Source organism: Vidua macroura, chromosome 11, assembly GCF_024509145.1.
Source record: "Vidua macroura isolate BioBank_ID:100142 chromosome 11, ASM2450914v1, whole genome shotgun sequence".
Lineage (NCBI taxonomy): Eukaryota > Metazoa > Chordata > Aves > Passeriformes > Viduidae > Vidua > Vidua macroura.
Window position 1 is genome coordinate 20443837 of NC_071581.1, and position 26753 is coordinate 20470589.

The 26753-nt window shown below is 52.7% G+C and overlaps 1 protein-coding gene across 1 annotated transcript; it reads right to left on the reverse strand.

Moving 5' to 3' along the window:
• Positions 1-418: 418 nt before the first annotated feature.
• Positions 419-4559, reverse strand: FOXF1 (forkhead box F1). Its single transcript, XM_053987412.1, has 2 exons — positions 3439-4559; positions 419-1783 (listed from the first exon to the last, which is right to left on the reverse strand). The coding sequence occupies exons 1-2, from the start codon at positions 4496-4498 to the stop codon at positions 1623-1625; spliced, it is 1221 nt and encodes a 406-aa protein (XP_053843387.1). The 5' UTR covers positions 4499-4559; the 3' UTR covers positions 419-1622.
• Between the last annotated feature and the right edge of the window lie 22194 nt (positions 4560-26753).

Below are 26753 nucleotides of genomic sequence, written 5' to 3' on the forward strand. Positions count from 1 at the left end.
GAAAAAGCCCACGGGAAGTTTCCTGACTTCTCAGAAAATTCCCGGGATGGAAAAGGAGGAAAAAAGGAGCTGGAAAATTCCCGGGATGGAGGAAGAGGAAAAAGGAGCCGCGGGCTCCATCCCGGCAGCCTCACGCCTGGAATTCGAGGGAGAGTCAAAGAGCTGTCAAGAGCCTTTAGCCTTGAGGGAAAAAAATGGATTAATCCTAATAATAAAAAGCTAAAAATAAAAAGCTCCGCCGCTTTTCCTCCTTCTGCGTTTCAATATCCTCAACTGAAATATTTCCCGCCAGGGAAATTGGCAACCAGGACTCCACAAAGGTGAAAAAACCCTAAAAATTCGGTTTTGAGTCTGTGCCGGGAAGGGGAATTATTGCCCGAGGGTTTGCAGGGCCGGACTCCTCATTAATTAAGCTTAATTACACCGCATGCTCGTTTATTTGCTGCTCATACAATCGTGAAGCCCATGTACAAATAACATACAGGTTTTATTTCGGGATTTTTTTTTTTTTTTTCCTTTAGGGACAAAACGTACACAAAAAAAAAAAAAAAGGCGAAAAAAAAATCAAAAAAACAAACCCACATAATTACAATTTTATACAGTGCAGAAAGAATTAAAATAGGTGTCACCGAACTGTACAACGTCAGGGTGGAAAAAAAAATAGAGAGGGGAGGGAGGGGAATAATCCTTCATTATATATATATTTCTATAAAAACATATGGAGGATTGTCTTTACACAGAGACCACGGTCGCTTGCAAATTTACAAAGGTTAACTAAAAAAACCCAAACCTATATGGCAAATATTGCCAACAGAGATTCCCCGATTTAATACTGATCAACTGAGACTATTCGTGTCTCGATTATTAGCAACAACAACAACAACAACAACAAAAAAAAAAGAATTGTAGAATAAATAACAGGATGAGCATGGCTGTCTCTTTCCAAAGTGCCTTGTTCTCTCTGCATAGGGTCTGATCCTGCAGTCTTTATGCAGGCAAAAAAACCACAATTAATAGTTCCAAAAAATCCCTCTGAGAGATTTTTTTGCCTGCTGGGTGTTGGCCGGCAAAAAAAAAAAAAATTAAAAAAAAAAAAAAAAAAAAGGAAGGACAAAAAAAATTTTAAAATGTATTTTTCCGGGCTCGAAGTGAGACGGCACCGAGGGGATTTGAGTTCGGGGTCTTTTCCAGCCCCCTCAGCCCGAGCCGGTGGCATCGCTCACTGCCAACTCCCCAAACTGAGTTTGCAATTTCATTTTTTGGTTGGTTTTGTTTTTTTTTTTTAAGAAGCATCAAAACCTCATTCGGCAAAGCCTCACCCCAAACTCGCAGTCGGGGCTTTCGGGACGGACGCGGGGGCTGCTTTTTGCTTTCTCCTCCATCCCTCCCCGAGCAGAAGAAGGCACAAGACGCTGCGGGCTCGCACCCCCGGCCGATGCTCAGCTCGCTCCCGGGGCCGCACTCCGCGCTGCCGCCGCTTCCCGGAGCTCCGGGCCGTTCCTGCTGCCCAAAGCCAGGCTGGCACATGGTTCATCCCCCCTGGCACCCCGAGCGTCCTGGGGGATGCTCAGCGCCCGGCTCCGGCCTGGCCGGCCCCAGCACCGGGGTTTTTCCGCCCCGGCTCACATAACGCACGGCTTGATGTCCTGGTATGTCACTTGTTGGTGGTAATAGGAGCCGCTGCCCGCTGAATGCATGGAGGAGGAGGCCATGGCGTTGAAAGAGAAGACGAATTCTTTTCTGTCGCACATGCTCGGAGACTGCGAGTGATACCGCGGGATGCCTGCGGGACGGGGGGAGAGATGGTCAGCACCGCCAAGAGATTCAGCAGGGGAGGGTGAGCGCGGGGGAGGGAGAAAAACGCCATGGGGTTGAAAAAAAAAATAAAAAATCCCAACAACCCAACCCGCCCGCACGTCGCGGTCCGAGCGCGGATTTGGGGGTGTTTGGGCACATCGGGGCTCCGCGGGTGCGGGCAGGTGCGGCAGAGAAAGCCCCGCGGCCCCGGCACGGCGATTCCCTGCCCGGCATGAGGGCACTGCAAGGAGAAGGGATTTGCGTTGGGTTTAGGGGTTTTTGGTTTTGTTTCAACACTTAGATTTTTTTTTTTTTTTTTTTTTTTTTTCGCCCCGGCTGCTTCTCCCATCGCCTCGGCCCGTGCGGGAAATCCGCCGGGTGCGGAGCGGGGCAGCTCCCGTTCGTGCCGGGAGCGGCGGCGGGGACCCGGAGGAGGCCGGGGCCGAGAGCCGGCGGCAGCGGGGCTGCTCCTGCCGCCCCTTCCGCCACCTCGGCATGGAAAAGCGCCCCGGGAATTGGGGATGCGCTGGGCATGGGCCGCCCTGCCCCGGAGCGCTCCCGCCGCTCCTTCGGGCGATAATCAGAGCGTTTGGTGAAGGCCGCGCACGGGCCCGGCGGCTCCTCGGGGCGGATTCCCAGCTCCCTTTTCCAAAAGCCCTGGATGCGCTGAGCTCCGGGAAGTGCCCCGGGGCCGGAGGGTGCCCGTGGTGGGCACTGCCCCGGCCCGGCCGGGACGGGGGCTCTGCCCGGCTTCTGCAGCTCTGACGCTTTTTCCCCGCTTCGCTTTGTGTTTTTGACCCATTTGCTGTCCGCTTCACAGCCCTTCCTGTCAGGCACGTCCCGCTGCCCCGAAGGCCCGGGGTGATGGGCAGGGACCCCCAAATCTGCCCCATCACCCGCCCGTGGCCCCGGGGTTCCCCCGTGCCACGAGACCCCACAGCCACCGCCCCCCGAGGGGAATTTGGGCAGCAAAGCGAAACCCAGCGCTGGCCTCGTCCCTTCCGAGGCCTCTCCCCGGCCAAACACCGTCTCCGTTCCAAGACTCGGGGCAAATGTAGCCCCGACAGCTCCAGGGACGAGACCGAGCCGGGGTTTTGGGGCGCGGGAGGATTTGGAGGGTCGGGGCCGCCGGCTTCGGCTTGGGCGACGCCTGGAGGGAGGCGATGGGCCGGGAAAACGCGGCCCTGAGATGTGTGAAAAGCACAGCTGATGGCGGGGAAGGGGCCGGGGTGGCATGGGGTGGGATGGCGCGGGTGGCGGACCACCCGATGGGGAATTCCTCCCTTTTCCCTCCAAGTGCCGATGGAGGTGGGAGAGCCCAAGGGTGCGTTCCCGGCCTCTCCTTCCCGCAGCTCCCCGCTGCCTGAGCCCACCGGCCTTAGGCCCGGGGCGGCCCTGGACGTGAAGCAGCGGCCGGGAAGAGCGGAGCCCCGGCCCGGGAGAGCCCCGACGGGCGCCCGGCTGCCTCAGGGAAAGGAGGCGAGCAGCGAGGCCAAGGCAGCTTCCCCTCGGGACCTGCATTAAAACCGGCCCCGAAGCGGGATCCCGGCCGGCAGCGGCACCGCCGGGATCCACGCGGGGCCCGCAGCCCAGGCCGACCCCCGCGGCCGCGGATGCGCCCCACGCGCGGCCGCGCCTTACCTTGGAGGTCGGCGGTGTTGTGGCTGTTCTGGTGCAGGTAGGGCTGGTCGAGGGAGTGCGTGGAGAGGCTGGAGGAGAGCGGGTTGGCCGTGGGGTTGCAGGGCGAGAGGGGCTGCTGCTTGATGTAGGACGCGCCGCTGTTGAGGGCCGCCGAGGCGCTGGGCGCCCACGCCGAGGCCGAGCTGGAGTAAACCGAGTGCGGCTCCATCACGCCGCCGGCGGGGAGCAACGGGGACGCGGGCACGGAGCTGTCGTGGTGCGGGTATTCCCCGGCCGAGGAGCCGGTGCAGCCGCCCATGTAGGTGTGCCCACCGTTGGCGGGCAGGTGGGGCACGGAGTGTCCCGCCAGGCCCATCCCCTCCACGTTGCTGGACAAATGCCCGTTCATCATCCCCAAGCCCCCTTCGAGGGAGAGGCTGTTGGGGGGGCAGGAGAGCCCGCCGGCCGAGCCCTGGAAGCCGTAGCTGTCGGGGAGGTGGTTGAAGCTGAGCCCGTTCATCATGCTGTACATGGGCTTCAGCGCCTGGCATTTCCTCCGGAACCCGCGGGGCCGGCGGCGGAACGAGCCCTCCTCGAACATGAACTCGCTGGCCGGGTCGATGGTCCAGTAGTGGCCCTTGCCCGGGCGTCCCAAGCCCTTGGGCAGCTTGATGAAGCACTCGTTGAGCGAGAGGTTGTGGCGCACCGAGTTTTTCCAGCCCTGGTAGGAGCCTCGGAAGAAAGGGAAGCGGCTCTGCAAGAACTGGTAGATCTCGCTGAGGGTCAGGCGTTTGGAGGGAGAGCTCTGGATAGCCATGACGATGAGGGCGATGTAGGAATAAGGCGGCTTCTCCGGCCGCCGGATCCCCGCGTTCGTCTTCTTCGCCTTGGGGCCGCCGCTGCCCGGGGCCCCGCCGCTGCCCGGGGCGCTGCCGGCCGCGCCGCCGGTCCCCGCGGAGGCGGCGTCCATGGCCGAGCTCTGCGGCTGCTTCTCAGCCACGGAGGACATGGGGCCGTAGCTGCTCTGCACCGGAGGAGGAGGGGGCTGAGAGGACAGAGCCTGCTGCGCTTCTGCAGTCATCTACGGCCAGGTCCGCGGCGGCCAGCCCCAGCCCCGGCCCTCCTCCGCCGCCCCCCCAGCGCCCCCGCAAAAGGCCACGCTGCTGGGGGCTCGCCGCCACTCACCCACCACCCTCCCTCCGGCGTCCTCCCGGCCCCCCGGCGGGTTCGCTTTCCACCGGGAGACTTCACCCCTCCGTGGATAAACAAATGGAAAGGACGACACCCCCCCCACCCCCCCCTTTGCCTCCTCCTCCCACTTTATCCCTAAATCCGAGCGCGGCTGCAGAAGGCGAGCGAGAGGCGGAGGGTCGGGGGGGGGGCCGCAGGGAGGCGGGATGGGGGGGCGGGTGGAAGCGAGCTGAGCTCGGCTGCTGCGAGAGAGGAGCCGGGGCCGCCGCCTGCGCCTGCCGCGCTGCCCCTCGCCGGGCCGGGCTCCCGGGGCCGCCGCCGTCCCCTCCGGAGGCTTTAGCTGGGCTGGCGCTGCCGCTGCTGCGGGGAGCTGCTTCCCATCGCGGTGGCTGTCGAGTCTGCCCCCGGCCCCGCCGCTCGCCTTCTACTTTATCTCTCGCAGCGGCGTCTGCCGCTCCTTGACAGACGTAAGCGCGGAGCGGAGATCCCCGCCCCGAGCCGCTCCCCCCCCCCGCCCTCCCGGGCGGCCCCTCCGCCGCCCCGTGCCGGCCCCCTCCGCCGCCGCTCCCCGCTGGTGGGCAGCTTTTAAAGAGCCCTTTCCACGCCGCCCTGCCCCACCCGGGGGGGGCTGCACGCCGCGCCCCTGCCCGCCGCGGAGGGCACCGCGCGTGTATCTCTGCGTGTGTGTGATTTATGCCACGCGTGACCGCGACGCGCCGTGCGGCTCCTCCGCCCCCTCCCTGCGCCCCTTCGCAGCCCGGGAAAAGCACGGCACGGGCCCCACGCGGGCCGGGGCAGGGCCTGCGGGCAGCGCGGAGGCTCCGCGCGTGGCGTGGGGCAGCGGCGGCGCTGCCCGGCCGCCGGCTCCGCGCTGCGCGCAGCTTCACCCACTTCAAACCCCCTCTTCGTGCGCTCTTTTTAAGCTCGGCGGGCCCGGGCAGGATGTTTATACTGCGCAATGTAAACACGGGCTCGGGGGTGCTTTAATAAAAAGAAATCGGCGAAAAACTCCCGCTGCCTCGCGAAATGCCCTTTTCTGCCTCCGCCGCCGCTCCGGGGCCGGGAACGGGCTTCGGACCCCTCGCCTGCTCCGAAGCTGCTTTAGGGATGAGGGTGGGTTGGTTTGTTTGGGGTTGTTTGAGGCTTTTTGGAGGGGGATGTGTATAAATCTGTGCTGGAGTTTCGCGGCTCCGTGCCCGGAGTTTGGCGCTCAGCTCCGGCGGGGCCACGGGCACACGCGGCGGGTGGGGGGAAGGAGAATAGAAAGCCAGAGGGGCAGAGACCCCCTTTGCTCCCTCCCTCTCCCCCAAAAGCCACCTCTTTTGAGCACCGTGCCACCGGCAGAGCTGTCACTCGAGGTAAGTCGCTTGAAACCTTTGTCACCTTCTCGCGGCCCGCGCGTGGAAATCTGCGCGGTGCGGGGGGGGTGGGATTGTGGGTGGGCACGGGGGAAGGAGCCTGGGCTCTCAGGGCTGCCGATGTGCCGGCTGCTGCCGCCTGATCCCTCCCGACACTGGGGAAAAGAAAAGAGAATGGAAAAAGGGGAAAAAATCCAGCCCGTCCCCCCGCACCCCGTTGCAGGCCTCGCCGCAGGGCTGTGGGTGCATCCCTGTGCAAAGAGAGAGAGGGGACACCCCCCTCGCCAAGCCCCCCGTCTTCCAGCTTCGCTTCTCAAGGTTTTAATGATAATTTAATACCATTTAAAGGGAAGATAGGCACCGATCGGGTTTCCAAACTCCTTCCGCGTTATTGGCGAGCAGTTGTGAGCAGCCTCCGGGGCGCCTGTCACATCTGTGGTACCACCAAGAGGGATTTCACATCAGGGTTTTCTTTTTTTTTTTTTTTTTTTTTTTACCTTTCTATCCTCCCCCCTCCCCTCTTTCCCCCCCCCCCCCCCCCTTTTCAATAAAAAGAAAAAAATCATCCTGCAGACAGCACCGGCCCTCCCGTTCCCGCTGCAAACGGGCCCGGGACAGGCACGGGAGAGCCCTGGGCAAGCCCCAGGCCGGGGGCAGGTAGGCAGGGAGGGGGTGGGAGGAGGTTGGGACAGTTATTTCGGGAGCTTTTCCCCGGAGGAGGAGGAGAACGAGCAGCTCCTGCTGCCCCGGGAGGCAGCGGCCGCTGCTCCCTCGGCGCGGAGCAGAACGTGGAGCAGGGTGGCTGCTCAGGAAGCGGGGAAAGCACCCCAAAAATCGCTTTTATTTCGGGAAGCAATCACCTTCCCCGGGGCTTTCATCCCCGAGGAGGCTGGTGCAGAATATTCCCTCTGTTTCTCGCTCTATTTCTTTTTATTTTTTGCTGTGGGAGCGCATCTCTGACCCTGAGCTTTGCTCCGCATCGAATGTTTCCCCCCCGGCTCGCGAAAAGGATGGATTCCTTTGCTTTCTATCACTCTGCGACCGAATCTCCCCGATCTGGCCCCAAAACACCCGGGGATGGAGCTCTAAACACAGCACAAAGCACCCGTGGAAAAATCCCGTTCAAAGCGTTCGCCACCGGCAGCGTTTCCACGAGGAAATAAAATATCTCCGAGTTAAAAAAAAACCCCAAAATCTCCGTGGAAATCAAACTATTTCCCGTCAAAGAAAATCAGTCCCTTCACGATTGCCATTTCCCCTTCTCGCAATATCTTTTAGGAGGGGGAAGATTTGGTTTCCGATGCATTTATTACAGCTAGCAAAAGTGAAAAATGGGAATATATCGCTCCGGGTCCTATAGGCCTCGTCTTGGGAACAGCAGAAATGTTGGGGGGTTTTAATCCGAGCGTACGAGTTGGGGAAAGGAGAGTTTTGGGGAGGAAAAGCCTGGTGTACGAGGAGGAGGAGGAGGATGGTGTGGGGGAAAACGGGACTCGCTTTTGGTGTTGTCTGCTCGTGATTTGGGTGGGTTACTCGGGTCCTCGCCAGCCCCCGACGGGCAGAGATGAAAAGAAGGGAGAAAGAGAAGAAATGACAAAAATTAAATTATCATCTGGCGCAATTAGCCTCTCCCCACCCCGCTCGGAGCCCGCTTTCCCGGCCCCGGCCCCGCTGCGCTTCCCACCCGGCTCCTTCCCAAACCCGCTCCCCTTCCCTCCCCCTGCCCGAAACTCGGGCCGTGTTTTGTGTAAAAATAGACAAATCCGAGCTTTCTTCCTTTTCCTGCGCCGAAGGTATTTTTCCTAGCTAATTGCTTAAGTGAAGTCAACTCGGCGAGCAGGCCGGGTGTAACCCGAGGATGGAAATGTATATAATGTGTATAGGTGGCATTGTTAGAGGCGGGCTGGGTGCTGCTCCGACAGGGGCCGGGGTGTTCCTGCGAGCCAGGACCACCCAGGGCGAGGGGAGTGACCGCCCCGTGTCCCCCTCCCCGCTGTCCTGCTTTGCATTAACACCACCCGCGGGACCCCCCCGGTTCCTCAGCACCAGCCTTTTCCCCTCGGCTGCTTTGGGGGTTTTTTTTTGGGTTTTTTTTGGTTTTTTTTCAGTCGCCGCCATCCCCGTGGCCGCTGGCCCCAAATCCGCGGCGAATTGATCCCTAAATGTTTATTTAAAGGCGAGGGGGTGCGTTCGAGCGAGAGGGTCGAGGATGGAGGGAGGAGAGCTGGGGGAAGGTGGAAGCACCGAGGGAGAGATGTTTTTAGGGAGACGCACGCACACCCCAAACTTCTTTTGGGGATCCAGCACACGGCAACGCTTTGCCCCACGCGTGGGACCTTTCCCAGTCCCAGCTTGGCCTCTCGCATTCCTGGAGGCAAAGCCCGGTCTCCAGGATCGAACGGGACCTGGAGAAGATTTTGGGAGAGCAGAAGCCGAAATTGGGAGTGCAGCAGAGCTGCCCAAATGTCTGAGGCGGCTGCGGGGAGATGCGGGCTGGCTGTCACCGCCGTGCCTCAGGCAGAGGTTCAGGCTTTGGTCAGAAAGGGAAAAAAAAAAAAAAAAAGGAAAATCTTAATCTCCCCCTTTTTGTGTCTCTTTTTCCCCCTCTGCCCTTCCCGAGTCTCCCCCCCGCCCTTCAAGCCCAGATTTTCCATGACGTCCTTCGATGAAATATTGCAGCACAGGAATTTACAGCCTTCTTCAGCTCGGGATTTTTTTTTTTTTTTTTTTTTTTTTTTTTTTTTTTGCTGTGGAGTTTTCTGGCAGGACCCGGTCCCTGCAATACAAATCGGTTCCAGCGATAATAAGCTCCGAGCGCTACCACTCAGACACAATCGCTTCCCACAGAGATCTTCCAAATATCTCCGGGTATTTATATCCCCGCTCAGGGACGGATAGCTAGAATGCTTTCCCGGGGGGATGCTTTTGGGCTGGCTGGGATTCAGCCCCGAAGAATTTGGTACCAAGAGAAACAGCGGGGTTGAGCCGGAGCAGGGCTGGGACCCGGCAAGTGATGCTCCCACACCCCACAAAATCGCCCTTAAAGGCAGCTCGAATTGTAAATCCAGGTGTAAATCCAGGTGTAAATCCAGGAGTAAATCCGTTCCTGAGACATTCAGGCTTTCCTGGACGAGGTTTCTTCCCTGGGGGCCTGGGGCTGGGGATGCTCCCAAAGCAAACAGAACCCTTGGGGTGGGATATCCCCTCTCCTAATAACTTGGCATAGCGGTGGCATCCAAGCAAAATTCCTAGCCACTTTCAGCTTTTCCAGCACCAAATCCCGTCAGGATAGAGATAAAATTGTGCTGGAGAAACCTTTCGATTCGCTGCTGAGCTTTTTGTCATCGGGAACCACCTCCAGCCCCCGGCGACTCCCGATGCAAAAGCCCGGCTGGGCCAAGCCGGGCCGGGGGTCTGCACCAAACGAGGAGGACGAGGGAATTCCAGGGGGTTCAGCCTCATTTCCAGATTTATGGAACCTTTTTGTTGTTGTTTTCTTGGTTTTTTTGGGTTTGGTGTTTGTTTGTTTGATTTTTTTTTCCCCTCCAAGTTTAAAGCAAAACCCTGTCGAAATCCCATCAATGTGTTGGTGCTGGAGGAAGAGGGAATTTTAGCGTCGGGCAAGCGAAGGTCACCAGCCCCATTTCAGGGTATCCCACAAAATCCATCTGCACGGAGAGGTGGGAAAAATTCAAACGGAATAGCCCACATAAAGGAAGAACAGGTTATTTTCTTCCACGGCTGCCAAAAGCCGCAGGGACCGTCCATTATGGGGATAAATAATGGGCAAGGTGGCGGCGTGGATTGCTCCTAAACATCGCGGGGAGATGCAAAAAACAAACACGGCGGGTTTGGGGAAGGATCCGGCCTCCTTTTTCTAGGGGACAGCACCCTGGGGGTGAGGACAGCGCGATCTCGAAGAGGAAAAACCCGAGGGGAGGTTGGGGGGACCCACGCGAGTCCCGGCGTGCAGATCCTCTCTTGGAGGGAGAAAGGATTTTGTCCAACACGGTCTGACCCGGGAGCACCGAGCATCACCCGGCCCGGGGTGCCAGCACCTGGGCATTGCCCTGGGCAGGTGTCGGGGTCCCCAGCAGCCAGCACCCCTCGTGCCTTGTCACCTGCCAAGCGGGCAGAGCCACCCAGGCAGGACACGGCCGTGCCCCGCGGGGAGGGATGCTGAGGACAGGGATGTCCCTGGAGGTACCAGGCAGCAAAACCCCCGTGCGAGAAGGTCCCCGCTGCTGCAGAACCCTCTTGTTCGTGCCCACCGTGCCCAGGGACAGAGCACTTGCAAAAGCGGCTTTTACTGTAGGGAAGCTCGGGGTATTCCTGCGGAGAAAGGAAAACCGCACAGGAGCGGGGCTGGGCTGCACAACGGCCTGCTAGGCTGCGGTTTTTAACCTGATTTCCACAGTAAATCCCGCACAGAAACTCCGTGTCCCCCCCTTTCCCAGCCCAAAGCCGGGGTTCGGGACAGGCGCTCGCAAACACCGTCAGAAATTCTCGCTGTAAACAACCGCAGTTGTGCAAAGATCTGGGGACGGTTTGCCTTGGAAGCTTTCCCGACAAAATCTGGTTTCCACCGCTAGAATTCCCAAATACTGATGTTGTGCATCAGCGGGTTCTGCGTGGTGCACGTTCGTGGACCCATCTTCTTTGCAGCTGCCAGAGCAGAGAGTTAAAATACACCAAAAATTGGTTTATCGTCTTTCCCACCTCCTGATAACAGAGCAGCTCCTCGTAAATCGATCCCTTTTGCACAACCAGCCCCTACTTCAATATTAAAAGCGACCTGGAGGGGCTTGAAAAAAATGTTCTGCAGGGAATAAAAAGCTCGGCTGGGATTCCCGGGAAAGATGCGCTGTGGATACGTGAAATGCCCGAGCCAAGGTGGGAAAACTTTCCCCAGCACGAGTTGTTGTGCCCCGAAGTTAAACGATTTCTGCAGCAAAGGGATTGATTTTTATTTCGGGGAAAATCATCCTGGGAACAGGAAGGGAAGGGGCGCATCCATGTGTCCATCTTCCCATTGGGAATAGTTTGGGGCTTTTGGGGTAGATGTGCCAGAGGAACTGGGAAGAATTCTGAAGCCAGAGAGGAACCGGGAAGAATTTCTGTAAAAACACCTCAAAATCCAAAAAAAAAAAAAAAAAAAAAACCAAAAAAAAACAAACCGAAAGAACGATCCACTGAAAACAACAACAAAACACCCCCACCTCAAATAAAGAGAAACCGCACCAAAACGGGCCCAGAACTCACTAAAAATTCGAATAATGAACCCAGAAATGGTTTTGCTTTTCCCGTTCTCAGAATCGCTCGGGAAATTGCAAAACTCCCAGCGCGTTTTGCGCAGCAACCTCAGCTCCTCTCTCTCAATCTCCCTCAAATTCAGGTTGTTAAAATACACCGAGTAATTTTGCATTAACCCTCTTTAAAATCGCGGAACGAAGGAATTTCTCCGGCTCCCTTTCTCCCGCAGATTTTGCGGGATTCCTGCGCGCAGAGATGCTGCCCGAGGGCTGAGGTTGCAGCATCAGAATTTTCCTTCCAGGATTATTCGTTTCTCCTCTGGAAACGATCGAATTTGACCACTTGGCTCAAAGCAGCGCGGGCTGAAGGAGTTTTCGCCCACTCGGAACCGCGGGGTGTCCCCCGTGTCCCCCCGCCCCACGCGTGGGGACACACGAGAGCGCGGCTGAGCCCTAAAACCGATGGAAATCTGCCCGAGTGGGAGCGGGGCCGGTGTCAGAACCCTCCCGGCTGAGCCTGGGAGATTGAGCCAAACACCACCGAGCTGGGAAAGGCGCGCTGGCACAGCAGGAAAGGGATTTTTCTGTCCATCGGGAAGAGGGTTTGGAGCTGACCTGGAGCAGAGCCCTGGGTCTGGTTTGCCCCGCAGCCCCAGAAAGGAAAACAGAAATGTTTCCAAATACTGCAATAAATAAATGTACAGAGAGATTGTGCTGGAGGGGAGAGAGGATAAAAGAGAAATAGAAAAACAGAGAACAGACGGAATGGGCAGAAGGAAGGAAAGAAGGAAAGAGAAAGAGCTTTGGGGGGAGAGAGAGAAAGAAGGAAAGGAAGAAGGAAAGAAGGAAAGAAGGAAAGAAGGAAAGAAGGAAAGAAAGAAAGAAAGAAAGAAAGAAAGAAAGAAAGAAAGAAAGAAAGAAAGAAAGAAAGAAAGAAAGAAAGAAAGAAAGAAAGAAAGAAAGAAAGAAAGAAGATAGAAAATTATATAGAGAATGAGAACTAGAAGGAATATAAGAGAAAAACTGAAAGAAATAAGAGAGAAAAAGAAATTGAGACAAATGAAAAGCAAGAGAGTGAGAAATAGAGAAAGGGTGAAAGATAAACGGAAGAACAGGGAAATGGAGACGCAAAAAAGGAAACAAAGAATAAGAAAGAAATGAGGAGAAAGAAAAATAGAGGGAAAGGGGAAAAGCTGGAAGGAAAGAGAGAGAGCAAGAAAGAGAGAGAAAGAGAAAGAAAAGAAAGAAAGGAAAGAAAGGAAGAAAGAAAGGAAAGAAGAGAGAAAGAAAGAAAGAAAGAAAGAAAGAAAGAAAGAAAGAAAGAAAGAAAGAAAGAAAGAAAGAAAGAAAGAAAGAAAGAAAGAAAGAAAGAAAGAAAGAAAGAAAGAAAGAAAGAAAGAAAGAAAGAAAGAAAGAGAAAATGAAAGGAAGCAAAAAAGCAAAGAAAGAGAAAGGGAGAAAGGAAGGAAAAATAAAAGACGAAAGATTTAAAGAGAACGATTAAAAGAACAAGAGAAAAGACAAAAAGAAAGAAGTGCGAAAAAGACAAAAAAGGGCCAGAATGAGAGAGAAAACCCAAAAGCAAAAAACCCAAAGAAAGCAACACAGCAAGTGCGGAAAAGGGAATTATTTCTCTGCAAAACCAAGAATACGACATAGAAAATTCAATTTTTTTCCCTGGAAAACGGGGCTGAGAGGGAGGCAAGGAGCAGCCCGGAGGGGCCCGGCCGCTCTCCGTGCGCGGGGCCCCGCGGAGCGGAGCACGGAGGGAGAACACGCCGGGAGCGGCTCTGGGCAGGGCGGAGATCGCCTCCAGCGATCCCTTCTCTCCCTGCTCTTTCCCCGGGGTAGGGATGCGAGAGAGAGCAGAGGTTCGGCAGCGATTTCCCCGTGGGTTTTCCACGCGGGGCTGCGATAAACCCGGCTTAACCCCCGCGGGGAGAGCGGCGCGCCCGGCCCCGCGCTCGCTCCGTAGGTGGCCGTGTATATTTGGGTTGAAGCCGTGTTTATGTTAATGAAAAAGGCTGAGATTACAAACAGACCACTGAATGCCCGCCGTGTTGCTGCCGGATTGGTGGAAGATGTGTACTTTCAACCTAATCGCTTTTAGGGCAGCAAATCTGATTAAAAAGGATGTGAAATTATTATTTTTAGCGGTAAGGAATTAAGGATCTCCGGGGCTGCCCCCTTTCCGTGTGGTTTCACAGTGGAGAAGGCGGGGATGGAGGAGGGTTGCAGGGAAAAATCTCCAAAATTTAGCCGTAAATCCAAACAAAAACGAGCCCTGGAGGAGGGAAGGGAAAAGGGGGGTTCATCTCCCCCTCCCTGAACCCACCTCGACCCCGTCGAAGGGGTCCCAGTGGTAAATGGAATTCTGTCCCCCAAAACCTCGGCTGCTGGGGATATTGTGCTTAGGGGTTTGTCCTGACCGTGTTGAGACTGGAGGAACCTGAAATTCACTCCCAAAAGCCCGTTAATTCACTCATTTAGGATGGGATAGATATGTTTGTATATATATATATAATAAATCCAGTCTTTATAAATGCAACTAAGAAAAAAAAATTATGTATTAATTAATAAATAAGTAATATTACATAACAATTACATACATAAAAATTAAAATATAAGGACTTTTAAAATTAATTTTGGGGGGATTGCAGCAGCAGTCATCATCCTGTAACTTTGTTTTCTGAGTCTGGTTTCGGGGGTCAGTCTCTCTCTTGTTTTCTTCATAAAACCTCTCTCCAAAATTATTCTTGACCCGTCCAGCTGCTTCTATCCCCATTTGCATTTGAAGGTTAGAACAGCTGATAGTTTAAAAAAATCCGTTTTTTACAGATTTTTTCCCCTCGTACTCGATAAATCCCCAGCACGGAGGGATCCACTTCAGGTCCCAGGGAGATGATTTTTTTTTCCCCCCAGGAACGAACGGGCGCTCAGCCTTTGGCATCTCCCTCCTTTCCAACACTTTCCTTTTGTGGGCAAAAGCTCTCGGCGGAGCAGCCCGTGCGGCAGAGCCCGGCAGACCTGGAGGATTTGGACATTCAGATATTTTACTGCTGTTAGAATCCCGCATTGACCGAAGAACAAAGAAAATCCATCCAATTTCACCGTTGGAAAGGGATGCGAACAGAGTTCGGGGCGAGGGAGATTATAGCAGGGAATGTGTTCGAAAAAACAAGGGGGAAAATGAAAAATCCCTTAAAAATCCCAAAATTTTTCCCCGTGCAACGGCTGTGCTGCACTAGGGATGCAGGGCAGAATTCCCCCTGGGTTTTGGAGGCAGAGGAGAGCTCGAAACCAGCTTTTTCTGCCTTAAAACATCTTTAGGGTGTCAAAGCATCTCCCCGAGACAGCGAAGTCTCGAGGTGTGCGGCTTAGAGCGACAGCAGAGGCGTTTCTTTGTTCTCTCCTCGCACCTGGAATTGGCCTTTATTGCCTGATGCTTTTTACCCTCTTTTCCTTGGTGTTTGTTTGTTTGGATTTTTGTTTCGTATTGCTTTTTGGTTTTGGGGTGTTTGGGTTTTTTTGTTGTTGATTTTTTTTTTTTTTTTTTTTTCAATGAGAGGGCGAGCATTGCGTTTTCTCGGTGACATCCAACGATTCTGTCGGAGGCACAGAAAAAAACAAAAGCCCCAAACCCAGCAGAGCAGCCAAAAACAACCCCGCGCTGTGCGGGCCAGGTAGGCCCTGCAGAGCTGCCAGCGCTGGGGGACACCGGGGCTGTCCGGGGGTCCCCCAAACGTGCTGCTAGGTCCCCCCCGCGACACACAGAGCTGTCCCCTGCCCTGCCACACACTCAGGGACACCCCCGGGCTGTAACCCCCGCATCCGACGGCGCTGCTCTCTCGGAGCCCCGGGGATGCCGCGCGGGGCGAGGCAAGAGCAGATGAAAGTGATGTCACATTAATGTCAGCTCACAGCTCGAGCCCACACAGCCTTGATTGCTCTTATTAATCTTGCCAATTTGTCTGTCAGCACTCGGCTAATCCCTAAATAGCCTCCCAACAGGTGCTTTATGCTTCCGCCACATCCCGGCTCGCCCGCGCCCCCCGGGAGCGCCGCTCGCCCTCCCCGGTGACACCGGCTCCGTCCCGGCCATCTGGGAGCGCCTCTGCTCCCCCGGCAGGGCTGCAGGGGGGACAGGCGGCTCTGCAGATGTTGTTTAGTCTGTCCAAAATGAGGGGTTGGAGTTTTGGGCTTCCCAGAAGATGAGCGGGGTGGGGGGGGGGAAGGGGAGATGCTGGAGGTGCAGAAGAGGGGATTTACCTGGGGGTCAGCAAACCCTCCACGTGGTTTGTCCCATATCAGGGTTAGAAAACATATTTATGGCCCAGCTATCCCACAGCAGGGAGCTGCGCTGCTCTTATTTCCAGTGGTTTTATGGACAGGGGAGAAGATTAAAACAAAAAGTCCGAGCTGAAGCTGCAGTGGAAAAGCCAATTTAAGCCCTAAGAAGTTTTATCATAAACTCATGGAATGGTTTGGGTTGGAAGGGATCTTAAAACTCATCTTTTTCCAGCTCCCTGCCATGGGTTCCAACACCTTCCACCAGCCCAGGTTGCTGTTTATCCTGCACTTAAGCTAAGGGTTGATTATTTTCTTTACTACTCTATCAGAAAATCCACTGGCATGTTATGGTGTGTGTTCAGCCATAAAGTCCCAGCCACGTCAATTCTTTAGCAAAAGACTAAAATTATTGCGTTGTGAGGCTTAATCTTCCTAAAGTCGTTATTTAGCACACCAGTCTTAAGTCACAAAATACAGATTTTGTGTTTAGAACTCTTAATTGCTAAACCCAATTAACTGCTAAACCCTTTTAACTGCTAAAGGAGAGTTCAGGTTGTTTTCCTCTCTCAGCATTAAGAAAAAAAAAAAAGAGATTTATTTCTATTTGGCAACTCTGCTGTATGAAATGTTTTACATACAGGTTGCAATCTGGTGATTCCTGCTGTGGTTCACCTGGAAGAGGCTCTGCTCTGGAGGAAGAGCTGCCAGACCTGGCTTCATGCAGGTTCCTGTTTTCATCCAAAGCTGGCCGGGGCTATTCCCAACCCAGCAGGAAGGAAGAGCTTCCAGGAGCATCTTCAACCTTTCCTCCAAGAGATGAAGTGGTCTGAGTCCACTAAAGGAGCTCAGAGCTGCTCATTGTTAACCCTTGGGTGCTCCAGATCAGATCCTAAAAGCTCCTAAAAACACCACTCCCCACTGAAAGCTCTTTCCCTCCATCCTGACCTGGATTTATTATCAGGAGGCAGATTTTTGTTTTTCCTTTTCTTTCCCCCTGAGCCATTTATTTCATCCAATAAGTCCATCCATCACAGCGAGCTGGAACCGACCTGGGATCCAAGGATATTCTTAGCTGTGCAGCGTGTCAGGAAACGGGCAGCAGCCCCGTGTGATGCAAATATTTGGACGAGGGAGAGGTAGGAAGGATTGTCCAAATGTTTACTGAAGGCTGTTGATAGCCCCAGGATTTATAACTGGTGGATAACGCCTGCCCCCACACAGCTCCTCCAGCAGGTGCATCCAGTTTGCACGTGACACGTGGGATGTGTGTGCTCTGGGAAAGGGGATGCAGGACAGAGCCAGCTCAAGGATTCAGCTGCCGAATTCCCCCTTTTCCCAGCTGCTTCACTGGTTTGGAGCAGCAAGGCAGGAGCCCAGGATCCACTCCAATGATTCGTGCCCCTGAGAGCAATTCCAGCCATTGGAAAAACAAAACACAACCAGTTGGAATTTCTTAAGTGAAACCAATGCTCGGAACTGTTCAGGCCCATCAAAATATTCCCTGTCACTCTCCTTCAGCCCCGTGGAAGAGGAAATTCATGGCATTGTTGTGCTTATTGTTCTTGGCATTTCAGTTCCTCGCTTCCAGCACCAGGATTGGAGCTCTTCTGTCCCCAGAGAGCCCTGACTGCTGCTGGGGGCACAGCAGAAGTGCTGGCAGAGCAGTTTGAGCCATTGCTGGTGCTCAAACAGCTCCAGCTTTTCAGAGCCCGCTGGAAATGTCCCATAGCTGCTGCCAGGCGGCCTCTTCCAGCCAAAAGAGGAGATATACATATAAATATACATCCAATAAAAACCAGGCTGATGGACTAGAAATGGGAGTGTAGTCAAGGGAAGGCTCTGCTGCCTTGACAGCCCCTCCTGCAACCTGCTCAGGAGGTCTCTGCGTGATCCAGAGAGACCTCAGAGGGTTCCAGCCCAAATTTCTGCTCGAGGCAGGTCCATCAGCAGCTCTAGGCAGGGTCAGCCGCCACAGGGGCTTTGTTCAGCTGAGCTTTGAGCACCTCCAAGAACAGGGTCCAACAACCAAGAGTAGGGACAGCCCAGCAGCAGAGGAGCTGTCAGTGCCCTCGTGTCCATCCAAGCAGGTTGGGAGGCTCTGCTATCAGAGCAGAAGCTGTTCTGGCTCTAATTCCCTCCACTGTGTGGTCGAGGAACAGAATCCCCTGAAACTGGAGAGATCAGCATGGAGTTGAGTCACTCAGCTCTGGTTGTCTCCTCCTTCCCCCTCTGGTCACTTTCCTTCTGCTTGTCTACTTCCTATTTTGCAAGTTCTGGTGATGCTGGGAACATGAGCCCAAGGATTTAACGTGCTGCAGACACCCAGACAGCTTTTCCCAGCAGCAAACAGCAACTGCATCAGCTGCAGAAAAACCTTTAATTCAATTAAAGAATTCTATTAGCTATATAAAGAATTCTATTAAAGAATTCTATTATTCTATTCCATTGCTCTTTTGCAAGTTCTGGTGATGCTGGGAACATGAGCCCAAGGATTTAACGTGCTGCAGACACCCAGACAGCTTTTCCCAGCAGCAAACAGCAACTGCATCAGCTGCAGAAAAACCTTTAATTCAATTAAAGAATTCTATTAGCTATATAAAGAATTCTATTAAAGAATTCTATTATTCTATTCCATTGCTCTTTTGCAAGTTCTGGTGATGCTGGGAACATGAGCCCAAGGATTTAACGTGCTGCAGACACCCAGACAGATTTTCTCAGCAGCAAACAGCAACTGCATCAGCTGCAGAAAAGCCTTTAATTCAACGCAGCCCTGCAGGAGCATTTCCCAACTGCTCCAGTGGGGAATACAATGGCTCTATTGTTTTTCCAAGGGGAGATTCCTTCATTTCAGGCTGTTGCATAAACTGTGTGTTTTCTATTTGCCACCTGACTCATTCCAGTGACCTCCCTGAGATGGGACTGAGATCAGTGGCAGCGATGAAAGGAACCCTCTCAGGCTGAGGACCAGATTGTCAGAGTCACCTCTTCTGCTTTGGTTCACAAACTGGGAGGAGAACCTGGTGTTCTTCTGGGGGTAAGAAGTTGTGTAATAAAATATACGGGAAAAAAAAAAAGGAGTAAAGCTCAAATTCCAAAGTCATCTGCTGTGCTCCATGAAATGTTTCCATGCACTGAAAGACTTCAATCCTGTGTTTGATGTCACATTCTCGAGGTGACCTTAGATGGGGAGTCCTCACTCAGGCTCCTCTAATCTTGAACGCATTTTGCAACAGTTCCCAGTGTTGGCAACATCCCAAAAATGCTGGAAATGCTTTCCAGGCAAGAATCTGGAGCCACCCAGATGGGATAAAAGGAAGAACCCGTCCCAGCTGGTGAAGTGGCTGGTTGCTAGCTGGGACCAGCACTGCAGGTGTAGGATGATCTGAAGGTTTCATGGTGGCCACGCATCAATATCTTCAGGTTTCCTCAGCTGTGAGCCTTGGGGTTGTATTTGGGCTCCAAAGGGGATGTGCAGGGGGCTGGAAGAGCCTTCCTGCAGGTTTCCCTCCATGGAGAATGGCCAGAGGGATTGCACATGGATGGAGCTGGCTCTTCCCAGTGTGTGCAGTGTGGTGGGAATGTGAGAGATTAGGTGAGGGAAAAGGAAGGAGATCTTCCACCAAACTGATCAGTGAAATCCCCCCTGGAGAAAGAATTTAACTTTGTGTTACCTTGCCACACTGCTGGACCTCTGGGTTGGGAATTCATCCTCTCTTTTCCAGCCAGGTGAGGGAGATCAATCCCTTTTTTTTAGCCCTGACCCCGCCAAACCCTGAAATTCAAACATCTCACATGGGTTTTCTCACCTGGCAACGCTGCTGCTCTCTGCCTCACTTTGCCACTGAAATCCAACCAGGAGAAGGTTGCAAACCCAGGAGGATTTGGGCCAGGGTTAAGCTAAGCAGCAATAAATGAGCTCAGCACATCCTGGTGCATCCCCGTGCGTTTGGGCTTGGAGGGGGTGAGCCTTGGCTTGTGGTCCAGCCCAGCCTGGTGCTTTTAGCTGTACAAAATTAGAGTTTTTTACATTTTTTTTTTTCCAAAGCAAACCATTACTGATAGATTGAAAGGGGTTTATCCTGCAGAATTATCCCTGCCTCGTCTGCCAGGGAACATGAAGAGCTCAACTCCTCTTCCTTGGAGTAAATCACAGTGTGGGGCTGCCTTATCTCAACCAGAGCCCCTGAGCAGGAATGCTGCACTGTCCAGCCCCTGGGCCACCCAGCCCTAATCCCAGGAATCAGTGTCTGCTCCAGGCCCATGCTCTCACCCTCCAGAGCCATATTTTTGCAAGGTCAGGAGGTTGGGTGGTAAAAGGGGAGTGGGGAATAGCAGGGAGAGATTCAAGGCTGGCCCTGCACGGAGATTTCATGGAAATGTTTACACTGACCTTGGAGTGGAGACTTGAGCCTGTTCCCCTCTCCAGATTTGCAGGAAATTTGCATCAGGTATGGACACAGCTCCAAGTGTCCTGCATGAGGGTGGCTTCACACTCTTTTCCTTGGTTGCTTTAATGGATCCAGGTGGATTGAGGAAGGGCTGGATGTGCAGGCAGCCCTGTGAGGCATCATTTCATCCCTGGTTCCTCCCTAGGACAACGAGGCTGCTTTTAGCTCGTGGGGAAGGATAAATAAGCAGGAAAATCAGATGGCAGCAGAGCACATGGGAGAAGGGGAGAGCTCTGTCAGATAGAAGTGGATGGAGAAGCAGTTCCATGCATTTCCTTCATCCTTCACAATTGTGCTGAGTTGAGGTGATTCAGCACCTGCCAGCTTGTCAGCAGAAAGGATGACAGAATATTTTGTGCAGAGAGTGTCCACTCTGTACACGTGGAGGAACCATTCCCTCCTGTGTGGAAATGTTCTTTGGGATCAGGTCAAAAAATGATTTCATGTGAAGTTTCTCTGTGAAATCTCTGTTGCATTTGGCTGGAAGGGCCAACTTAGGGGCTTCATCCAAGAAATAGCCGTGCAAAGGGTCACTGAGTGTGGTCTGAGTGTCCATCAGGAACAGGGAAAGGCTGTGTACGACACCATTCCCAGGACATATTTCAGTCAAGAGAATGAAAAGGGGTAAATAGGGAATGCTGCAAGCGAAATTCTGATTTTCTCAAGTTGCTAAACTGAAATCAGGTTACTCTTTTTGTGCATAAATCCTTCTTGAATGCAGGGGAAAACATCATTTCCTTCTCTCTAAGGGCTGGTATCAACAAAGGATGTGATGCACTGCCCAGTGAAGTAAGAATTCAGAGTCCAATATTGAGGGTTGCACAGTGAATTCTTCCTTAACAACTCATTAAAATGAGCTGTTCCAACTCCTCCCGAGCCTTTTGAGTGGCTCATTTTCAGTCACTCTTGCTCAGCTGCCCCTCCCTCCCATCCTGTCCCTGTCCCACTTGAGCCACCCACGGCAGCATCCCTGAATTCCATTCCCACTTCAGCCCTCGCTTTGCTCCATGGCAGAGCACGGGAGTCTCCCTCCCTCCCTCCCTCCCTCCCTGTCTGCCTCTGTCCCGTGCAGCTGCTCAGCTCTGCGAGGGAAAGGCTCCCAGATGTGCTGGGGAGGGAGCGGGCAGAGCCCTGAATTCCACTCCGTGCCGTGTGGACTCTTTGTATATTTTGTTTGAAGGAGGAAGTATGTGGAGTCCTTGGAGGAAGGCTGGGGACCAGGCACGGCCCCGGGAGCTCAGGCACCGCGGGGCTCCGAGGTCCTGCAAGCCCCCTGCCCTCGGCTCGCCTTGGCCCGCAGGATGGGCCAGCTGAAATCCATCAGCATCAGCCAGCAGCTCCCCAGAGCCTCTCCTGGAGATGGCTCAAGGTGACCAGAGCCTTTGAGGAAACGCGGCTTGGCTCAAAAGCTGGTAACACCTAAACACCCACGGCTGGAATTTTCGGTATTTTTGGCTCATGGATGATGTGCTGTACCAGATCAATAAATATTCACACACTCCAGAGCGCTTTGTGGGGTTGGTTTCAGTGCATTTAGCTGTGGCATTTGGTAGCTACCTGATTATTGCGTGAGACAATACGTTTATGAAGTGTTGGCCTTCATTTAGTTAAACACTTCATTGATGTCTAAGACCAAAACGGCATGAAACTAATTGTTCCCGTGGAAACAGGAACCCAGAGAATGATTTCATATCACAGCTTGGCAGCAGAAAAAGAAGAAACCTCTCTAATTGTTCCCATTAACCCAGCGCAGGGGATTCATGCTCAATCTTTACCGAGCTCTGCTCTGCTTCTGCTGTGAATTAGGGGACAAAAAGTCAGCACAGAACCACATTAAAAAGGCCCCAGACAAGCTGTGCTTTATGGAGCATTTGTAGTCCTGCCACCAAAACCATTTCTCTTCTGCTTTGCAGGTTTCTGGCCAGCAGCACTGAGGACTGTCACGGCCAACATTTGGAGATGCTGGGTTTTAACTGTGTGCCTGCAGGAGGGACAGGGACATCCCTGGCCACGCTGCGGGCTGGAGACAGGACAGCCCTCACCCCGAGGGCGAGAGCTTAGAAAGTGCAGGCAAGACCAAACCTGCGGTGAAAAACTGGGGAGAGTGAGAGAGGAGCCGTGCAGAGCAGTCTGTGTGTGCAGGAAATATCCTGAACCTCCTGGCTGAGGTTCCCCCTCTCCTCCCACGGGATGTGCTGGTGACTCAAGGGGCATCTCAAGGAGTTCGCTGCTGTAGAAAATCCCCGTTATCTCTGTGCCAGAGGAGCTCACATCTCCCACTTCTCCAAATTTCCCATCAAACTGAGAAACCCCCACCCCAGTGAGGAGCTGCAGCCCCTACCAAGCCCCCACCATGGAGCAGCCCTCGCAGGACCAGTTTTGGGAAGGCCAATGGCTCTGCAATTCCTGCCTGTGCACCCCCGTGGAGGAGGGAGCCTCCCACAGCCTCTCCCTGCCCAGATGGAATCATCTCCACCGTTCTCCTCTTTTTAGGCTTTGCCCCACCAAGCCCAGCAGGAAAAGGGAACCAGCAGCACAAAAACCATCCTGGCTACCAGGCCAGTGGCCACCCAAGCCCACAGCTCCTCTGGAGGGATCAGCAGACACAGACCTGCTCCCATCCCATCACAGATGAGCTAATTACTGCTAATTGAGCCACTTGACTATCGGGGAGCCCTGCCCTGGCCAGGCTGATAGAGTATCAGGGAGATAAGGAGCACTCAGCACAGGTAACGGGGAAGTGTTGTCAGACCTGTGCTGGCACCTTCGGGAGGGGTTATCTCTCCTTCCCAGAGCATGGGGCACCAAATTCCGAAGGGAAACACTGGTCCTGAGGATCTGTGCAGAGCCTAAGCTTTTTAGGAGGTGCCCTGTGGGATTTTGGTGACTCAGGAACTCAGCAAAGCAAGCTGGCGTTCATTTCAGAGTAACTCTTTTAAATTTCCTTAACATGCATTTTATTCTTCTGGCTGGCTTTTGCTGTTGTTAATTTAACACCGTGGAAATGAAACTTTAAACATTTTTTTCTTCTTTTTTTCTTCCCTACAGAGAAATAAATTTTTTTCTTTTAAAAACTGCTGTCTCTCTCAGAATTTTTGTTATTTTTCACCACCTCCACTGACCTACACAGAGTAATTCAGCTCCTACACCACCCTGAACACCAGGTAGGAGTTAGTAACAACTACTTACCAAAGAGAAAAATCGGACGGGGTGACATTGTTGTTCTGTTTTTTTTGCTTTTAAATCACTCACAATTGTAAGTAGGAAATCAAAATTGCTGGATATTTTTGCAGCCAACACCGAGAAAAATCTTGTGTGTGGATGCAGTCCCTGGCTGTGGGTACAGGCACACATCACAGCGGGGAGGTGAAGCTCACAGGGTCACAATCCCTGCCCACAGCAGTGCCAGTGTTTTGTCTCAGGGATGTGAAAACCAAGACAACATCACCACTTCACTCCTGGAGGAGCCAACAGAGCGTGCCCATGGCTACCAAATCAATGAGAGGGCAACCACACACCTGAGAAGCTGCTGGGTCCTCTAACCCAAAGTTTAGGATGTTTTCCATGTCAAGCACCCCCATTTTCTTCCTCGAGCTACCTCAACCATCTGCTTCTCCTCTTACCCCTGCGCAGTTTGGTTTAAGTTCCCAAAGTTTCTCAGCTTGTAACACAAAGCTCATAACAAACTCTGTGGCCAGCTCTCTCTTTGATAATTCCTTCCCTCCCATTTGTTTATCTCAAGTCCTGAGCTTTGTTCCAGGCCCAAAACCAAAAGCCTTTCTACCCTGTTCTCCTCTTGACTTGTTGCAGATGTAACGAAATAAATCTTTAGAAAGAACAAACCTTCACTTCCTCTCTCCCGTCTGATTCAGTCACAAACCCCAGGAAAGAAAAATAAATCACAACCTGAGCTCGCCTGCTCTCGAAGGATTCCACGGCTGGTCCTGGAAGCCACCATCCAAACTGGATGTGTCCATTCCTCAGAGAAATCAGTGAACACAGCCACCAAAAGGATCTGAAATCCTTGTTTTGAGCACGGCCAAGGCCAAAACACTCGTGATCTGCCCAAATTAAGGTTGATGTGGCGGTTGATGAGCACGACCAAGCTGGTGGTGCCTTCCTAGAGCTTGTCCTTGGCACTGAAGGGTGGGTGATGTGTCCCTGGCTTGTCTCTCAGCCCCTGGTGTGGCTCTGCCCCTCTTTTCTCCCCTGCCACCCCCACCCCAAGGAATTTTAAATCCCAACCAGAAAAATCATCTGTTTGGGTTTTCCGAACTGGCCACAGCAGAGGTGGCAGACTCCCTCCAAAGAGAGTTTGTCCTTCTGCTGAGAGCTGTAAAACCTCTGCTGCTCTTCCATCAGCCATTAACAGGTGCTCTGATTCTCTCCAAGCACACCCCAGCCATGAGGTCTGACCAAACCTCTGTTTTCAGCCCATGGATGTTCTCCTGCCCTGGCCCTGCTCTGGGATCAAACCCATCAGCCCAAAGCCCTTTGCAGAGCCCACTTCCCTTGGCAGCTCCCTGCACTAGGAATGGACAGCAGCACACAGGGTCCCCTCCACAGGGATGCAAGGAAGTGGAGAGTAACTCCTGAAAAATGGGGCTGCCTGTGCTTGCCTGACGAGGTCTTGGGTCTAAGTTAAAGCCAGGCTCAGCTTTAAGCTGGGAAACACTGGAAGTGTATAACAGGGACGATTGGATTTACCAGGTATGTTCTGCCCGGTGGGTTTTGCTCTTCCCAGGGTGCTTGGGGGGAAGATGTGCAGAACCACAACGGCTGCCAGAAGACTTTTGGGTTATGTCCCTAGCCCTGACTTTCACTGATGAACCGAGGGTTTTCTCTTTGTGTGCGTTTTGTTTTAAATTTAAACAAGAGCTCTTTGCACACTCGACACAATCCATCCACTTAGCACTGAAGAAAGTGTAATTAGACACTTGGAGAACTGGAAGAAATTAACTCCGACCACAGCCCGTCACTCAGACTATTACTTAATAATATTTCCCAAATGTGCAAAGTACTTAGTTCTAGAATAACAGGAAAGAAGTGTAACTTCTCACAGAGGCTCTGCCACGTGAAATCCTCGCCAGCCAGGAGATGTTTTGCCACCTCCCATCACCTGAGGGCTACCAGGAGACGTGAAGGATGCGATTCATGGTCCCCAATCCCACGGCTGGAACGGAGTCAAGGGCAGTGGCCAGCCCGAGAAGATCTCCCTCAGCTTCCAACACGCCACGGAAACCGCGGAGAAATTGCTGTTTTCCTTCTTCTCCAGCGCCGGGCCGAGCCCTTGCCTCACCCCACGCTACAGAAGCCTGGCTAGAAAGAGATTATTGTGATTCCTGCCCGTTTCTTCGCTCGCGACAAAAGGCCCCATTCATCCGGGCTGATTTTGAGGGGAGAGCAAGGGGTATCAGTAGCATGAACTGGATCTGAGCGTCTCCACCACATTTGAGCGCAGCCCGCTCGTTGGCCAGTCCAACCCAGGGAAACAGATACCTCACATTCGGAGCTTTGGAGGGCAGCGTTCTTCTGATTTTAAACAGAAGTATCTTTGCTGGCCGTGGCAAGTTTTAAAAAGTCCTGACGAAGCAGGGCCGGGTCATTTTCCCAGCAAAAACAAGAGGCCATTCAAAAAGTGTGGGGGGAAACGTTGTTCTCGCGTGTTTCTGCTTCAGGAGCCAACACAGCCACCTTCACCCACCTAAATTACCCCTCACCTATTCAACGAGGCCACGTCCAGAACAATGAACCTCTTGCCTTGTTGCAAAACACTGAAAAAATTGGATTTTTTTAATAATAACATCCACGACGCCTTAAATGCTGAAGTCGTTGTGAAGCACAGCTCCCAGGACTTGCCCATGTGTGTGGGAAGAGCTGCAATGTAATTGCTTTCAGCAGAATATCACCGCTTTTAATTAAATTAAAATATATGAGATTGCCAGTTTCAAAATATTTAAGTGGTTTCATCTGTATTTAGGAGAATGTGTCTCTCTGAGTGGTTCATTTAAAATGATATTTCTATTTTCAGTGCATAAAATGGGTCCTGGTTGAAAAAAAAAAAAAAAAAAGGATAATTTTGTTGTCGTCTTCTTTGTCTGAGGAAGCACCTGGGGGAGGTTGGAGACACAGAGCTCAGACTTCAACAGAATATTCCAGTCCTGGGGAAATCCGTGGTGAAAGGTGAAGTGACATTCCAGAGATGGAGTGGGAGGTGTCAAAAAGTAAAATAAAATAAAATAAAATCAAATCAAATCATATCATATCATATCATATCATATCATATCATATCATATAATCAAATAAAATAAAATCATCAAATAAAAAAATGAAATGAAATGAAATAATAAAATAAAACAATAAAATAAAATAGAATAAAATAGAATAAAATAAAATAGAATAAAATAAAATAAAATAAAATAAAATAAAATAAAATAAAATAAAATAAAATAAAATAAAATAAAATAAAATAAAATAAAAAGATATTTTAAAAAATCATTACCAGGAAAACCTGACACCTCCTAAATCACGGTGACAATTTCAGCAGGGTGTTTACTCCGAGCAGGAAAAAGAAAAGGATTAGAGGCCAGCAGGGTTGGTCCTGCAGGGACTGTGGCCAAGTGACCAAGTGGCTTTGGAGCATCCTGAACCAGCTGGGGTCTCTGAGATCCATCCCTGCTCCTTTCCCAGTTTGCAGCCCAGGGCTGTGGAGGGACCTCAGCTCACCTTCACCAGGAGAGGAGCGGGGTGATCTGGCTGCAGGGCAGGGACAGCCCCAGAGCACAGTGCCAGTCGCA

What these genes read in the sequence shown, in the direction of transcription:
- FOXF1 (XM_053987412.1), bottom strand. Translation starts at nt 4,498, where the DNA reads ATGACTGCAGAAGCGCAGCAGGCTCTGTCCTCTCAGCCCCCTCCTCCT. An exon ending in CAACACCGCCGACCTCCAAG is followed by an intron (nt 1,784 to 3,438) that starts GTAAGGCGCGGC and finishes CCCGTCCCGCAG; the next exon opens with GCATCCCGCGGTATCACTCG.